Source organism: Falco punctatus (assembly GCF_963210335.1).
Source record: "Falco punctatus genome assembly, chromosome: 2".
Lineage (NCBI taxonomy): Eukaryota > Metazoa > Chordata > Aves > Falconiformes > Falconidae > Falco > Falco punctatus.
The window spans coordinates 5,437,721-5,452,178 of NC_137581.1; the positions used below are offsets into that span (position 1 = coordinate 5,437,721).

The 14,458-nt window shown below is 41.0% G+C and overlaps 1 protein-coding gene across 10 annotated transcripts in view; it reads right to left on the minus strand.

Annotated features, from left to right (window-relative positions):
- The window catches only part of TENM4 (teneurin transmembrane protein 4), a 762,970-nt gene that overhangs the window by 352,890 nt on the left and 395,622 nt on the right, over positions 1-14,458 (minus strand). For all 10 annotated transcript variants that reach the window (XM_080374860.1, XM_080374862.1, XM_080374861.1 and 7 more), the window contains one exon: positions 66-354. In XM_080374860.1, the coding sequence (XP_080230986.1) occupies positions 66-288 (223 nt within the window). In that variant the 5' untranslated portion in view covers positions 289-354. The remainder of the gene's footprint in view (positions 1-65; positions 355-14,458) is intronic.

Sequence of the window (14,458 nt, forward strand, 5' to 3'; positions counted from 1 at the left end):
CCAGCCCCAGCTCTCAGCTGATCAACACACACTGCTTGCAGCAGCATCTGCTGAAATGTGCTCACCTGCTCGGCAGAATTCATCGGCCTCCTGGTGCACCATGTCTTTGACTCGATTGCCGTAGGTCAGCCTGGAGTCTTGATCATAAGCCTTCAGGGTCTCGCTGGAGCTGTAGGACTTCTGGGGTACCTTGTTGTCCTCACTTTCGGCTGAAGAGCTGGTGTAGCGGCGCTCAGTGTCGCGGCGCCGAGTCAGAGATCGATACGGTTTTCTTTCTTTTACATCCATGGCACCCTTGTCTGAGTATTGAACATTAAAATAACGACGTCTTCGTGGTGGTCAGATTGGAATAACCTGAAAGAGGCAATAAAAGAAATAGCATCTAGGTTCATGCCTTTGGGCACCTAAAGGCTAATTTGCCTTCTTTATACGGTCTTGCGCTGAACAAAAGGGATGTTCCTTAACGGACTGCAGGAAAACCCTGTTAGAACAAATACCAATGGGAAGGAAATCTCAGTTACGTGTGAGTCATTTAATAACTGCCACCACTAGTGGGACACGTACATGCAGCAACCTGCATCTGTCTGAGCTGGGCGCGCACTTGGGGATTTAAAACTGATTGTGATTTTGCTGTGTCTTCTTTCCATGGGAAGTGATTCAGACACCTCCAGGAGGCATGCATTCCGTACATCAGTCACCTAATCTCTGGGAAATCAGGCCGTGCTGAAATGTCTCTATGGAGGCAGCCAGAAGACTTTGGAAAAATGCTGTTTTATAGTTTTACAAGTGTTTTGATAGATAGTGGGGTTAGGAGGAATGAACAAAAGAAGTGGGAAGGGAGGGGGAGAAAAGAAGAATGAAGGGGCGAGGTATGGATGGAAATTAGATGAAAATGTCTTCCTCTTCAGAGGGCTCATCTTTACTCAGCTGGAAATACATTAGAACTTAAGCAGAGCTGAAGAAGTGTAAATAAATGATAGTTCTCTGCTTTGTGCGACAGCATGGCCTAGGATTTATGCCTGTGGGAAAACCAGTGTATATATGCACCAGTATGCAAGCATACGTATCTGCACACAGAGAAAATTGATATCTGAAATTAAACATGTTTTAAAAGTATTTTTGTCAAAATACTTAATAAATTGCCCTTTCACTTTATTAAATGCAACAGAAGCCACAGGAAGAACAGTCAATGATTTGCAGCAAGGTGGTAAAATATGATTTTGAATACCTAAACTGGTTTATGAGGAAAAATACTGATAAAACCCACAAAGCAGACACTGAAATCTGTAATTACAGGATTCCTTCTTAGGAACTGAGTCCTCCTGACTGCTAGAGAACAGAAGCCGAGTCCCTAAATGCCCCGCCAGGTTATTGTTGTTTACTAGAGTACTTAAAAACAGAAAGGAAGAGGATCAGAGAACACCTATCAGTTCTTGGTCTTTTCCATAGCAAATACATATGGAAATGCATTGTCAAGGACTGAATCACATTCCGTTAGGATTTCCCTCTTGAAAGGCTAAATTTTAAACATACTAATAAGATCTTACTCCTCCATGACTCTCAGACCCCAGCTTTGCTTCAGATGCTGTGCCCTGGGTTTGCTTTGCAGCACAACAGAGTTTGGTGCAATAGTCGAGGATGGATGCACTGTGAGCTTCGCAGGTTGGTTTAAAGGGATGTGGTGTAACACAGCACTTATGGTTCTCAAAACCAGGAGCCTGTGAAGTGTGGAAGACTCTTACCATAGGTTCTGATAACCTACAAATCATAACACTAACGCAGAAGCCTGAAGACAAGATTTTATTAATTCCTCACTTGCCAAGCGGTCTGGCACAAGCATAACTAAGCAAATTCTTGAGTTGATGAGAGACTGCAGGAGGGACCAAGAGCTGCAGGATGGCTGTGAGATACACCTGTGGCTGGGCAAAGAAAAAAAGGGTCCCATCCCTATTTCTGCAATTCTGACTGTGCTAAGACTACTCTTTGGCTTTTCTCCCTTTAACCTCCAAAACAAACTTTTCAGTGACAGAACCCAGTTCTGATGGCTTGTATAGTTTCTGTGGCACTCTTCCAGGAAATTAAGACACTACTTTAATGAAAAAAAAATAAAATTAAAGTCTACTTAATTCTCTCCCAGTCTATTCCAGTGATGGCAGCTGACCAAGTTCACACTTCCCTTTTGTCAGCAAAACACACAGAAAGTACTGAACACAAAAGGAAGGGTGGTGGGGAAGGGGGGAGCGCCTGATAGTTGAGCTTTACTTAAGTTATCTGCAAAGATTTGAGCACCACTTTGCTTTTAACCATGTGTAAACCCACCAAACTTACTGACTTAAATTCATTCATATAAGTTCAATATGGTGAATGCAAATGGGATTACTCACCCGCCAAAATTTACAAATGTTACATCTTTTGCAGAGTAAAGCCCTGAGAAGTGCAAAACCTAAGGCCTGAATGTAGAAGCAATAGTGAAGAAAAATATGTTATCCTAAGGACCAGTAGCAGTGTGTAAGAGATCAGCAAAATACTGGTAGATGTTTTGCTGCATCAAATCAAACGTATTGGCACTTTCACACTGGAGAGACTTAAAAGGAACAGAGCACTTGATTGCTTTTCAGTGCACTGTCTTCCACCCTTAAAAACCCAAAAGCTTTCTGTAGCTTGAAAAATTATGCCCCCCCTTCCCCGCCCCCCCCCCCCCCCCCCAGCAATTGTTACTGAATTGGTTTGTCTCCTTTCTACCATCTCTGTTTGTGTAAAATCCTCAAAAGAAACAGGTTTGTTATACCTTTTAATAAAACACCTTATAACAGGCTCCTTCACCACGGTGCTGTAGTAAGAGCTGTTATAATGAACACTGAAATTGTGGTTTACTGTCACGGGGCATGGAGATAGCAAGATGTGAGCAAGAAGCGGTTACTATATAAGAAAGAAATGAGGAAAGGTGGCTTCTGTCTGCTCGTGAGTATTTGAGTATTGCAGCAGTTCCCACCAAGGGCTAGTCATTTAAAAACCCTCTAGTGCGAGAGGTGCACGTGCCAAGAAAACCTTTCTGCACAGTTAGAGCCACAAGGTACAAACAGGGTCTGTAATTACCATTAGTAACCTTGCAGCTTAGGAAATGGCCAAAAAACCATCAGGAAATTGACTGAATTCCCACCAGATGAAGGTTTTTCTTTTCGTAAAGAAAGGTGCTGAAAAAATGAAATTCCTCATACAGTTCATCAAAAATAGCCCTGTAAATTTGCACTATTCACATACACATTCCTCCAGAACAGTGCTCCAATTCCCAATTCATTCATGTCTTAATAAATTTAACTCTCCTCAGCCCTTTCTCTCTCACTGCTTGGCTTGACTTTTCAACTAGAAAGGTCACCCCCAAAACACATAATGAAGAATATATATTTTTTAATATTTTTTTTTTAAAGAAGGAACTGTTGCATTTAACTGACTTAAGTAAGTTTCCAGCACCTCTCCATGGACATGCAGTTCTTGTCATCTCTTTTTATGGCCCAATTCCCATTTGGTTTAGATACCTTGCCTTCAATGGGATTGTGTTGTCAGGGAATTTGCCTCATAGTGTTTCTGTGACAGATTATTACTTTTTATCTCCTACTTCTTGTGTCTTGATTTCATTTCTGCTACGATTTCATCCGTGCCATCAACACCTCACGTTTTTCCTGACTTCTCTGGCACACAGCAAATACAAAGCATCACACTCGTCTCAGTTACATACTCAACCACCAGTTTCTTTCCGCCTTTAGCTCATGATTGCGCCTCATAATTTTAAAAGCTTCCATAAACTTGCTGGACCTGATATAAAAAAAAACAAGGCTTCTAATATTGTCCATTCCATCCCTTCGCTGCTTCTCCCTCCATAAAAGCACAAAAGCCTTCTGCTCTGAGCCATGTCTATTTGGAAAGGGCTTTCTTGTCCCATAGTGCAGTGTTTCTGGCTCACTTTGATTCTTTCATCCTACTGCTGTCTGCATAACATATCCAATTTCACTTTTTTTTTTTTTTTTTTTTTTTTTTTCCTCCAGGCCAATTAACGACAATAGCTATTCCTATTTTTGTCAGCCCTCTGAGTGTACAATCCCAGCTGGACCACAAGCTGGTTTGGAGTACAATCCACAACAGAAGCATCCTTAAGGCTTTATTTATTCAACGCAGAAAAATCTCACTGACCCCAGAAAGGGTTATTCACATGATAAAGCCTGTAAAATCAGACTCCTTGACATAGTTATATTTTTCAGAGGTCCGGGACTCTTCTGGAATCCTTGCATATATGTCAAGAAGTGGAACAAAAAATCAGCTTTCTAGTTCTGCAGTAGTGCAGTAAGCACAATGCTTATTTGCAGCTCTTTTTATTTTGCTTTTGCTTTGGTTGGCTCCCAAATAATCCTTTTTATTATGTTTTATCCTTTATATCTATCCTCCTCATTCTCGATTCTGTTGCTTTTTGTTGCTCTTTGGAGCTTTGATTAACCACACCAGCTTTGTGCTGCAGCATCGCACTCAATGAATGGCAAGGGGAATGATTTATTTTCTGAGTCACCGCTCAAAAGACAAACTTCCATCAATCAAAAACCAGACAAGAGAGTGTGACACCACAAAGCGATATGCTAGGAGGCGCTTACAGCAAAAGGGACAGGTGGTCTTTGATAGCTGACTTACATTGCAGGTCACTAATCACTGAGATTAGCAGCAAGGTGATAGACAGCGCCTGTTCTGGAAGGCAGCATGTCACATCATCCAATTTTCTGTCAAAATGTGAGGGTTTAAATGGTAGAGATAGCTTTATGTGTTTCCTATATAGTTATGGCAACAGGGTGATTGAGAAAGCTGGAAGAGTGAAATATACTGTCTCCATGAGAACATGAGCATGAATCCCGTTGAGTTGATTCAGTCCACCTTTGTGCTGGAGGAAGCAAAGTGACTTCCCGTGGCCGTTTGTTTTCCTCTGTAAAACTGCCTATGCAAAAATGGCATCATCTTACTTGGCAGGACCTGCTTTTTGTCTTCTTAAAGTAGATCTTCTCATTCCATTGCTTCGGGCAATTTTTCCCCCTCTTTTTTATTGCTGCTGCCCTTTGTAGAATGAGCACAGCCACAGAATACCGAGCAGCAAGCTGGATTTTATTTTCCCTTCGTTGGGCTCCACAAATTGAATCGTTAACTAAGACTTAACGCTGGTGAGCAGTGAGAGAGTATCCTTTTCTTCACTTTATAGAGGGAGAGATGAGGCAGGGGAAGTCAGAGTGACTTGCTTAAGGTCGTACAAGAAGAAAGCAACACAACTGAGAGCAGACTCTTAATCTCCTGGACAGAGTCTGATAGTGAGCCCTGGATTTTTTTGAGAATCAAGTCACATCAGCACAGCAGAATACTTAATTGAAAAAAAATTCTTAGCCAATGCATGTCTGAAATCTTTGTGTGAGAAGAGTAGTATGAAGCTCAGATATTATTAACAAGATGCTCTTTCATGTTTGGATAGTGTCCTTCAGTCAGAAAGACTGTGGAGCATGTACAATTGCCGTTGGGTCTGACCAGTGAAAACCCATGGTGAATGATGAAAACCTCACTCAGAGTCAAAAGAGAGGCAGCTTCTTGCCACGTTGTACAGTAATCCTCTCCAAAACACGAACAGATACCACTGGGGTCAGACCAGCAATGTTATTTCGTTGGTGAGCTCCAACTCAGGATCCTAAGCTGCAACCAACGATGTTGTGAGTTCAGATGCTTCTGTGGCTTTGTGGCTGTGGTTATTAATATCCTACACCAAATTAAGTCATCACTTGACATTTAACATTTTATCTGAAAAAACACGGTCCACTGTCACAGTCTCACCACGTTTCCATGAGGATGCAAATGCCTGCTTTGAGGCTCTGTATTCTGGTTTCATGACACAAAATGTTGAACTTGGGAAATCTTGTTTGGTCATTTCCATTTGTCCAGAAAAATCTGTGATATTGCCTGCCATTCAATGTCTGGTCTAAAGCACAAAGCCAGCAGAAATGTATGTTTGAGTCTTCTGAGGTATTCAGCAAATATTTAGGCATGTACTTAGGGGTGATTCAAATCAAATTTGTATTGCTGGGTGATCAGAGGCTACAACGATCTGATCTTAGCAAATACGCAACCACAGCTTAAACAGTGTGATGCTATTTACCAGGTTTCTGGGACATTCCTCTATAACATAAGAGAGTCCTGTGTTTTTTATTAAACTTTAAGCTTCAGATTTATAATAGAGGTTCAAATCCCAGGAGGCCTTTGTAGGAAATAAATTAAGCTGTAGGTATAACATCCTCGCATTTTTGGCAAAGGCTTTGGAAAGAAGCAGGCACAAGAGAGAAGAATGAAGAGTCGAGTTAACAGTGCTTGGCTTCAACCCAGCGCACAAAGAAAGTAACAAAAACTCCCTTTTCTGGTCTCAACCGCTAAGCCTTTCTTCTACTGGTAAGAGACTTGCTAGGCAATTGGTAATGTCCTGTCCAAAAGATGTGGTTTGTGACCTTTTCATGAATAAATCTAAAACTCCAATGAACTGGAGTCCCAGAAAAGCTTGAAACAGTAGTTGAGATTTGAAGTATGGTGGGAAAGCATGAAGAGGGCTGGAATGCAATTATCTCATTTTTTTCTGGTTTGCAAACCCCTAAGTCTTCTCTCACGGGCTGTAGCCTTCAGCCTGTGCTAGGGGAAGATTTGGGGGCCAGAAGTTAAAAAAAGCTTTCAAATAGTTTTTGACTAATATAAGCAGTTTGCAGCTGCAGTCATCAGAACCCTACTCTGGCTTCTCCCAGAATGGAAATTACTTTGGAAACAACCATGGTTTTACGTTGAAATACTCTTTATGACTCTATTAGCCATTCTTGGACAAAGTGGGTTTTCTTCAGAACCTCAATTTAATAGATAATGCATAAAGGTATTTAAATAATAAATGCCAGAAGAGCCAGCCTGACAATGTAGACTGATTTAGGTTCAGCCTGCAATTTTTTCCTGATTCACTATGTCAGACTGAAGGTTGGGTGTGTGATGTGCCAGGCATCCAGAAACTGTGTGAAACCAACCTGTGTTTTAGCAGGTCCTAGAGTGAGAAATTGCTGGTGGCATCAAGTGCAGGTAGTCACTGAATGAATCCCACTAAAGCATTCCCATTCTTCCTCCATCAGTCACCAGCTGCTAATGTGGGCTCTTACCAGAAATCCAGGAGACTGAGATTTAAGTCCTTAATTTGAATCAGACAGCAAAAGGTCTTGAATGTGTCTCAAACACCCTAGGTGAAAGCCCTAGGCACAGGTTTCCTCAGTCTGCTTGGGGGAGTGCTTTTTCTCCAGGAAACAAACAAATAAACCAGAGTCTGAAAAACAGCCAAATGTATTTGATAATGTCTATTCATCTCCTAGACAATAAGGAAAGACTGGTACAAGGTTCACTCAAGGTGGAAGGATTTGCATTCGCTCTTGGGTAAGCTTTGTATCTAATCCTTTGTAGTCTTCTGTGGCCTACAAGGAACTTTTATATAAAATCATAGAATCATTTAGGTTGGCAAAGATCTTTAAGATCGTCAAGTCCAACTGTTAACCAGGACTTCCAAGTTTACCACTAAACCATGCCCCTAAGCAATACATCTATACATCTTTTCAGCACTTCCAGGGACGGCAGTTTCACCACATCCCCAAACAGCCTGTTCCAATGTTTGACCACCCTGTCAGCGCAGAAATTTTTCCTAATATCCAATCTAAACCTTTTCTGATACAACCCGAGGCCTTTTCCTCTTGTCCTATCGCTTGTTACCTGGGAGAAGAGATTGACCCCCACCTGTCTAGAACCTCCTTTCAGGTAGTTATATAAGGTCCCCCTAGTAGTGGCCCATATGAAAATGTAGCAAGAATCTCAATACAATTCCCATGCATGCCTTGTGTCATTCAACCTCTTCATCCCACAATGTGGTGAGGGAATTCCCATGCTTAGATACGCTCCCTTCGTATCCCTGCTTCTCTGCTAAGTAAACTGAACAAGGAAACTAGGCATCTTTATTACTCCTGCATGGACTCGATCAGTCATAGGCAATGATTACCTTTTTGTGAGCTTCTAGGAAAAATAGAAAGAAACAAAGGGTCTTAATTGTATATAGCTATACAAAGCAGAACTAGCAAACTTCGTAAGACATGAGAGGCCAATGAACTCTCTGTTACGCAGGAAAACTTTTTTACAGGGTTGTGCATTAACTGCTCAAATAGCTGACTATACTCAAAACCTTCTTGCCTGTTGTGTGTCAGGCACTCATGTCTAGCTGACCATTCTATGAGGAGCTCCTGAAATCATGCACAGGAGAATGATTGTACTGAGTCAAGGACCATACAGCCCTGTATCCTGTCTCCCAGTGGTGGGTGTTTTGGAAGGGAAGAAGGCAAAAGTGTTTGGGAAGAGTGATTTAAGGAATACAGTTGGTCCTTCCCCTCGGTACACTTCTAGAAGGTCAGCAAATTTCTTAGCAGGACCACTGGGTTTGACAGTCCATGAACCTGTCCTCTGAGAGTTTGTTTAATCCCATTTGACTCCTAAATACTTCTGGCCTTTGCAAACCTTCTGTGAGCAGTCCTCCAATGTGATTATGTGTTGTGGGAAAAAGCACTCGTCTCCTTTAAACTTGCTGCCTGGAATGCACAGGTCTTGCCTCTTCCATGGGGATATTGATGAGCTTACAGCCCTTTCCATAAGACCAAGGCTTTGAACTCATACCCTCTCTCAGACGTACCTTATTGATCACTATTGTACATGATTTCTGCTCCCACAGAGGAGAACTGAGTGAAGGCTGGGACTCTTTTAAGAAAGAAGGCATGCCTGCCTTGTTTCCCTGCAGTCACCACTGCAGGCTTTAATCCTGCCTCTAAAAACATTGACACTATCAGGAGTGGCTGTGCTTGCTGCAGTAAAACTAAGAAAGAGGAAACTGCTGGCAGGTAAAGTTTCAAGCGTAAAGCTTGTCATGTATCTGTATCCCTCAGCAAAAGTATCACATGGGTGTGCACCTCGTACATGAAACAGAGTTCAGAGCGCATCTCCTGCGCTATATCCTTCAGATGCAGCCCCGTGTCTGAGCTGCTCACAGGGTGACAGCTTGAATGGAAGGAGAGGTGTAATGTAAAATTTGCAGTATATGAATTCTTTCTCCTATTTTTTCCTTCTTTTTTTTTTTTGTTTTTTGGCTTGGCTGTGAAAATAATAGAATAATAGCTTATGCTTGCCTTGGCTGTCACTACTGCAATCGAATGGCAGGGAATGCCATAGGCTCAACTGAATTTGGATGAATATACTCAAAGCTACGCTCAGAAACTATTGCTAGGGACAGATCCATTTTGTACCTGCCTATTTATTAACGCTGCTTATATTAGAAACTTCGCAGAACAGTATGACGGAAAGCTTCCTGCAGCAGAGGGAAGCTCTCACCTAATCAGTCAGGACAAACAGCATAGGGGAAAGTGATTATTACCGTCTGTCTTGCAGTCTTGTGCAGGCAAAGGCAAACATCTTGTCCAGGTCACAGGATTCAAGTAACTAACACCCAAAACTCCTGCAGGATTAGTCACGAGGCCAACTCGTCCTTGTCTTACTACAAGATAATGTGTAAAATTGTCCTCGCTCTTGTCGCAGATGCTGTGGTACTGGGTAATCTTTCCTTTAGCAGGAAAAGAAACAAGCCTGTTTTCTTGTTCTGATAAAGTCCCCCAAAAGATCAAACTTCAAACTAAGTTTATTAAAATATGAATTATCTGTAAAAAGACCGCAAAGGCCCATGAATTGATTTCTGATAGTCTATGGATGTATGTTAGGAATTCTTTGTGAGATAATCAGAGAGCACTGAGAGATGCTAGGGATTGATTAAGCACTATAACCCCTACTGCATCCAAAGCTTAACTTTAAATTACACATCAAGCTTATGCAGTAAGCAGTATATTTTCTTAGGTAAAATGCTTATGGGGAAAATAGAGAGATAAAAATAGTAAATTAGAAATAGAAAATAATCTTTATTTGTTCTTTTCTTAAACAAAGGGTTCCCTCATTGAAATAACGAGGAGGCATATCACCTGTAAGAAGAGATTTTAAGCAGATACAATCCTTCTTAGAAAGAGAACTCCATCCAACTTCCCCACCTGTCAGGGAGCATCAGTCACTGTCCTCTTGACATAGACTACAGTCTGGCTAAAGGACTTCCACCTGATTGCTGGGTTGCAGCTCTGGACAAACATGTACAGGATACGAACCTCGAAAACAGACCTGGATTCACTCTTCCAGGTGTACATGCAGGAGGATGTGGGACTGCGAGAATGTGTTAAGGAGGGCACTTAATAAGGTAATGATAAGCAATACGCTAGCTCAGGTGATAATATAAAACTTTGCGCTTATACTATCCTTGCAAAATTCTGCTTTCCTGCTTGCCTAAAGGTATCAGAATAACAGCAGAGTTTAGTTTTATTTACTTTCGGGTTTTTTAACACCATGGTAAAGAGTCAGAAGGTAAAATTTAGATTCTGATTTTATGCTGCAATTGTAAATCTATATGGCTGAGAGAACAGGCCACCCATAAGAGAAGCAGAATGTCTCACCTAACTTTGGGTATCAGTCCTGCAAACACCTACAGCCAAACTAGTCACACCTGATTCCTTCTACAATCAGTGAAGGGAGGGGGAGAGTCATTTCCAGAGCAAGATTCACAAAAAAAAAATTAAAATATTAGACATCTATTACAGATATAGATAAATTATTACCTGTAAGTGACTCTTTCCTTTTACTGACTCCACTGGGACCCTAGGTTGACTCGTTCAGGAGTAGGAGCCTAAATTAACCACACTGTGGAGTTCTTCATTCACGTTGTTGCATGACTGTGATTTCTTAACGAATTAGCCCTTCGAGTGGGTACATTTGCACCTCTCCCATGCTGCAGGCAGCCCAGACGGGTGGCAGGGAGGTGGCCTGAATAGGGTCACACAGGACATCAGTGGCAGAGACTGCACAACCCCCAGCTCTTATTTGCACTTCAGAAGCCTGTTTGCTGGAGTTCTTGGATTGTGTGCCAGTATTCATGAAAGCCAAATATTTTTCACATTTTTCAGTAGATAAAATGTTAGGTAAGGGCTTAAGAGGTTTATCCAAGTCCAGACTGGAAAATACATTCTGGATTATTGGTACTAAAATCACTAATTTAGTGACTAAGCGATAAGTCATTCAGTTCACCCCAGGAAAACATCTTGTATATGACTCTCTGTTGCAAAATAGAATGACTTATTAGGTCATTCTTATAATGAAGAGAAAGTTTTTATATCATTCAACAAAATAAGTGGAAAGGCTCACTGCTCTGCTGAAGGACGAGCTTTGCTACCATGCTGAGGAATACAGCGTGAGGAATATTCAGCAAAAAGGCATTGTGGTAAGAAAAGAAAAAGCAAATGAAGGACTTGGGGAGGGGAGAAGGCAATTGAAGATGTAAATGACTCTTCTTAGCCATACCTTTAATGACTAGTTAGACCAGAGATTAGAAGTAATTGAACTAGCTCTCAGTCAACAAAAGATGCAAATAGATTGTAAAGCAGAGCAGGATTGCATTAATTTACACTAAACCAAGAGTAATTAGTTAGTGTTTGTGCAGTGCTTAGAAAGCAGAAAGTGCTATATAAATTTTAATTATTACTATTTGTTTCAAACAGATGCAACAAACACAATCTTTTATATGTCTTAGGAGGTAAAAGATGAGAAAGCAAAACTCAGTAACAGGCTCCATCATTTAACTGAGATGTAGCAGAGCTTGTTTGGGAAAACACACAGAGTTTTATTCAGTGGCTATCTCTGAATCATGAGCATTTCTTTTGAAATCATACAGTGATTTTCTAGCTCTGGAAAGCCTGTCTTCTGGAAAATGACAAAAACACCCCACCCAAACCACCGAGACTAGATGCTTATCACAGACCACAATCTCTGCAGGGTACTGTGTACACTTCTGACCTTGCACAAGGTCAAAAGACAAGAGAAATGAAAAGATTGAGACCATGGGTTTAAGCAGCGAGTAAACCATCTTCATTTTGGACCATGCAATCATTCCTGAGATTAAGAGATAGTTGTGTCTACTACTTGAGAAGCAAGAGTCTGGGAAACAGCACTAGTTTCCCTTATGCCTAGCCGTGCCGCTAATTGATTGTGTCATCCTGCACAAGGCGTCTAACCTTTTGGACCCATTTTATGAAAAACAGATATAAACATATTTAGCTGTTTCACAGCCAAGTAAAGGGTTTTGTATGATGCTTTTAAGCATGTCATTTCAATAAATAATCTGAGACATGTATCACTATTAAGATGACTGAGAGAGTCTAGGAGTCTAACAAGAAACTTATTAGGTGAGATCATATGGTTTCAGGATGGATTCTGAGCCATGACATGCTAATGATTTTCAAAGATTATTAGGCTGGTCAGAATCATGGAATAAAAGAACCCTAAAGTAAAATGCTTATCTGCTTTTTTTGCAATAAATTCTTGGCCCAATTTCCTTCCTACCTTGGCAAACTCTTGCAGAGAAGAATGATAGCAGAGGTCCAACCACTTTGTATGTTTTAAAAATCGCCAAGGATAATTCAATTAAAAAAGTAATTAATATAAAAGAAATATTTTACCAGGATATGAGCTAATAAAAACCTATATTTGGTGCTCATGATTTTCAAAGTGGTGTACAAATGCTAATTTATTAGCTAACAATTGTATCTGTAAAGAAGGAAGTGGTACAGATGGAGACAGAGGAGATAGCAACATCCTCAGTCGTAAGCTCCTGAAGCCAAATGTCTCATTGTACATATTATTGCCCAAGTGAAGCTGGATCAATGCTTACATCTGTTGGATGCATAAATCTGCAGGAAATCCAATTGCCAAGAATCCTTTAAACTTAAGTTTGTTTTTACCAAAGTTCAGGCTCCTGGGTTTGAAAATGTCAACCTAGGTGGAGGATCAGTTCTACGTTTCAACGTTTCTGATGACAAACCTGGCTTGAGCTCTTCCCTCCTGCTAGGGCTCGGCCACCCTGCTGCTTGCTGCCTCCCTGGGGATACTGATGCAGCTGTTTGTAAAGCCACACCATAAGCAGATCAGGGAAACAATCTGGAAGTAAAAAGAAAAAGAGCCCTTATCTGCCAAATCCTTACTTTTTTTGTTGTTGTTGTTTTTTAACCTACACCAACTTAATTGGCCTAGATTAAAATCAATCCAGTTTTATGCTGGGGTTTCATAAGTAGTTGCACTCACTGGCTCCGGCGAGAGGGCAATACACTGGGGTGGGAAGGAAAACAGACTGGGAAAGTCTTTCCTACCATCTAAAGTGGAAGACGGAACCATATCCATTTTCGGTCATGGCGTGCAATATCTCGCTTGATCTAAAAATCTGTATTTCTAAGTAATTTTCAAGCATAAAAACAAAGGGTTTCTAAGAACTCTTTTAATGCATCTTTTCCAGCTCTAGCCCCTACCGCCCATGATCAGATGTGAGAGTTATATGAGATAATATCGTTCCATTTCTGCCAAGAGAGCTGCTGCTGCTTCATGGAAGCTGCCTTGCCGAAACCCCTCTGCTTCATGCCCACACCTCACCCATTTCTCCTTGCTTACAGACCAAAGTTTCTCTGTCTTTAATTGGAATTTCTATTACTACTTCATTCTCTCTGCTGTATCTTTACTACATTGTTTTCAAGAAAAGTTGAAAACTGTTGAAAGCAAAATAGTCTGATGCAGTCAGCATTTTTTCCCTCTTTTTCTTCCCTTTTATATCAGCAGCAGTTATTGGTATCCTATATAGAAGAAATGACTGCAAAGAAAAAAAAAAAGATATATCCTCCCTACTGCCTTGGAGCTTTTTGTTTTGTAAATCATGCTGCGTGTAAGCCATATTTTAAGGTACTCCACAAAACATTTTTTTCTCCCTGTATTTGTGACCAGTGAGGGCTGAATTTGTTGTGTCATCTCTTGACTGGCATTGTGTTTTACACTAGCAGTGGCTTCTATGAATTGTGCATCTGATTCAAAGCCCATTAAATTGCATGGAAGTATTTTCCATTCATTTCACTTGGGGAGTAAAATGGGGCTTTATAAGCTCAGCTCCCTGTACAAAACCTTTTAATGTTCACATTTATGGTCTGGGCTGCAATGCATCATATTTCAGCCTTCAAAAGTGTCAGTGCTGAGGATGAAAAGGAATAAAATTAAGAAATTGGAGTCTTCTGGAAATCTCCTTCCCGGAGCGAGCCAAAATGAACCTATGAAGAAACATGTAAGAAAGCACATTGGCAATTTTTTCAGATGTAGCCTGTGACGTTGGGAGCCTCCGATTTGCAAAGATCACCCCTTGAGGACCTTCAAGGGGAGCTGGGTTTGATTGAACAGGTAATTCTCCAAAATTAGGCTTCTTTCTGCGATTATAAGC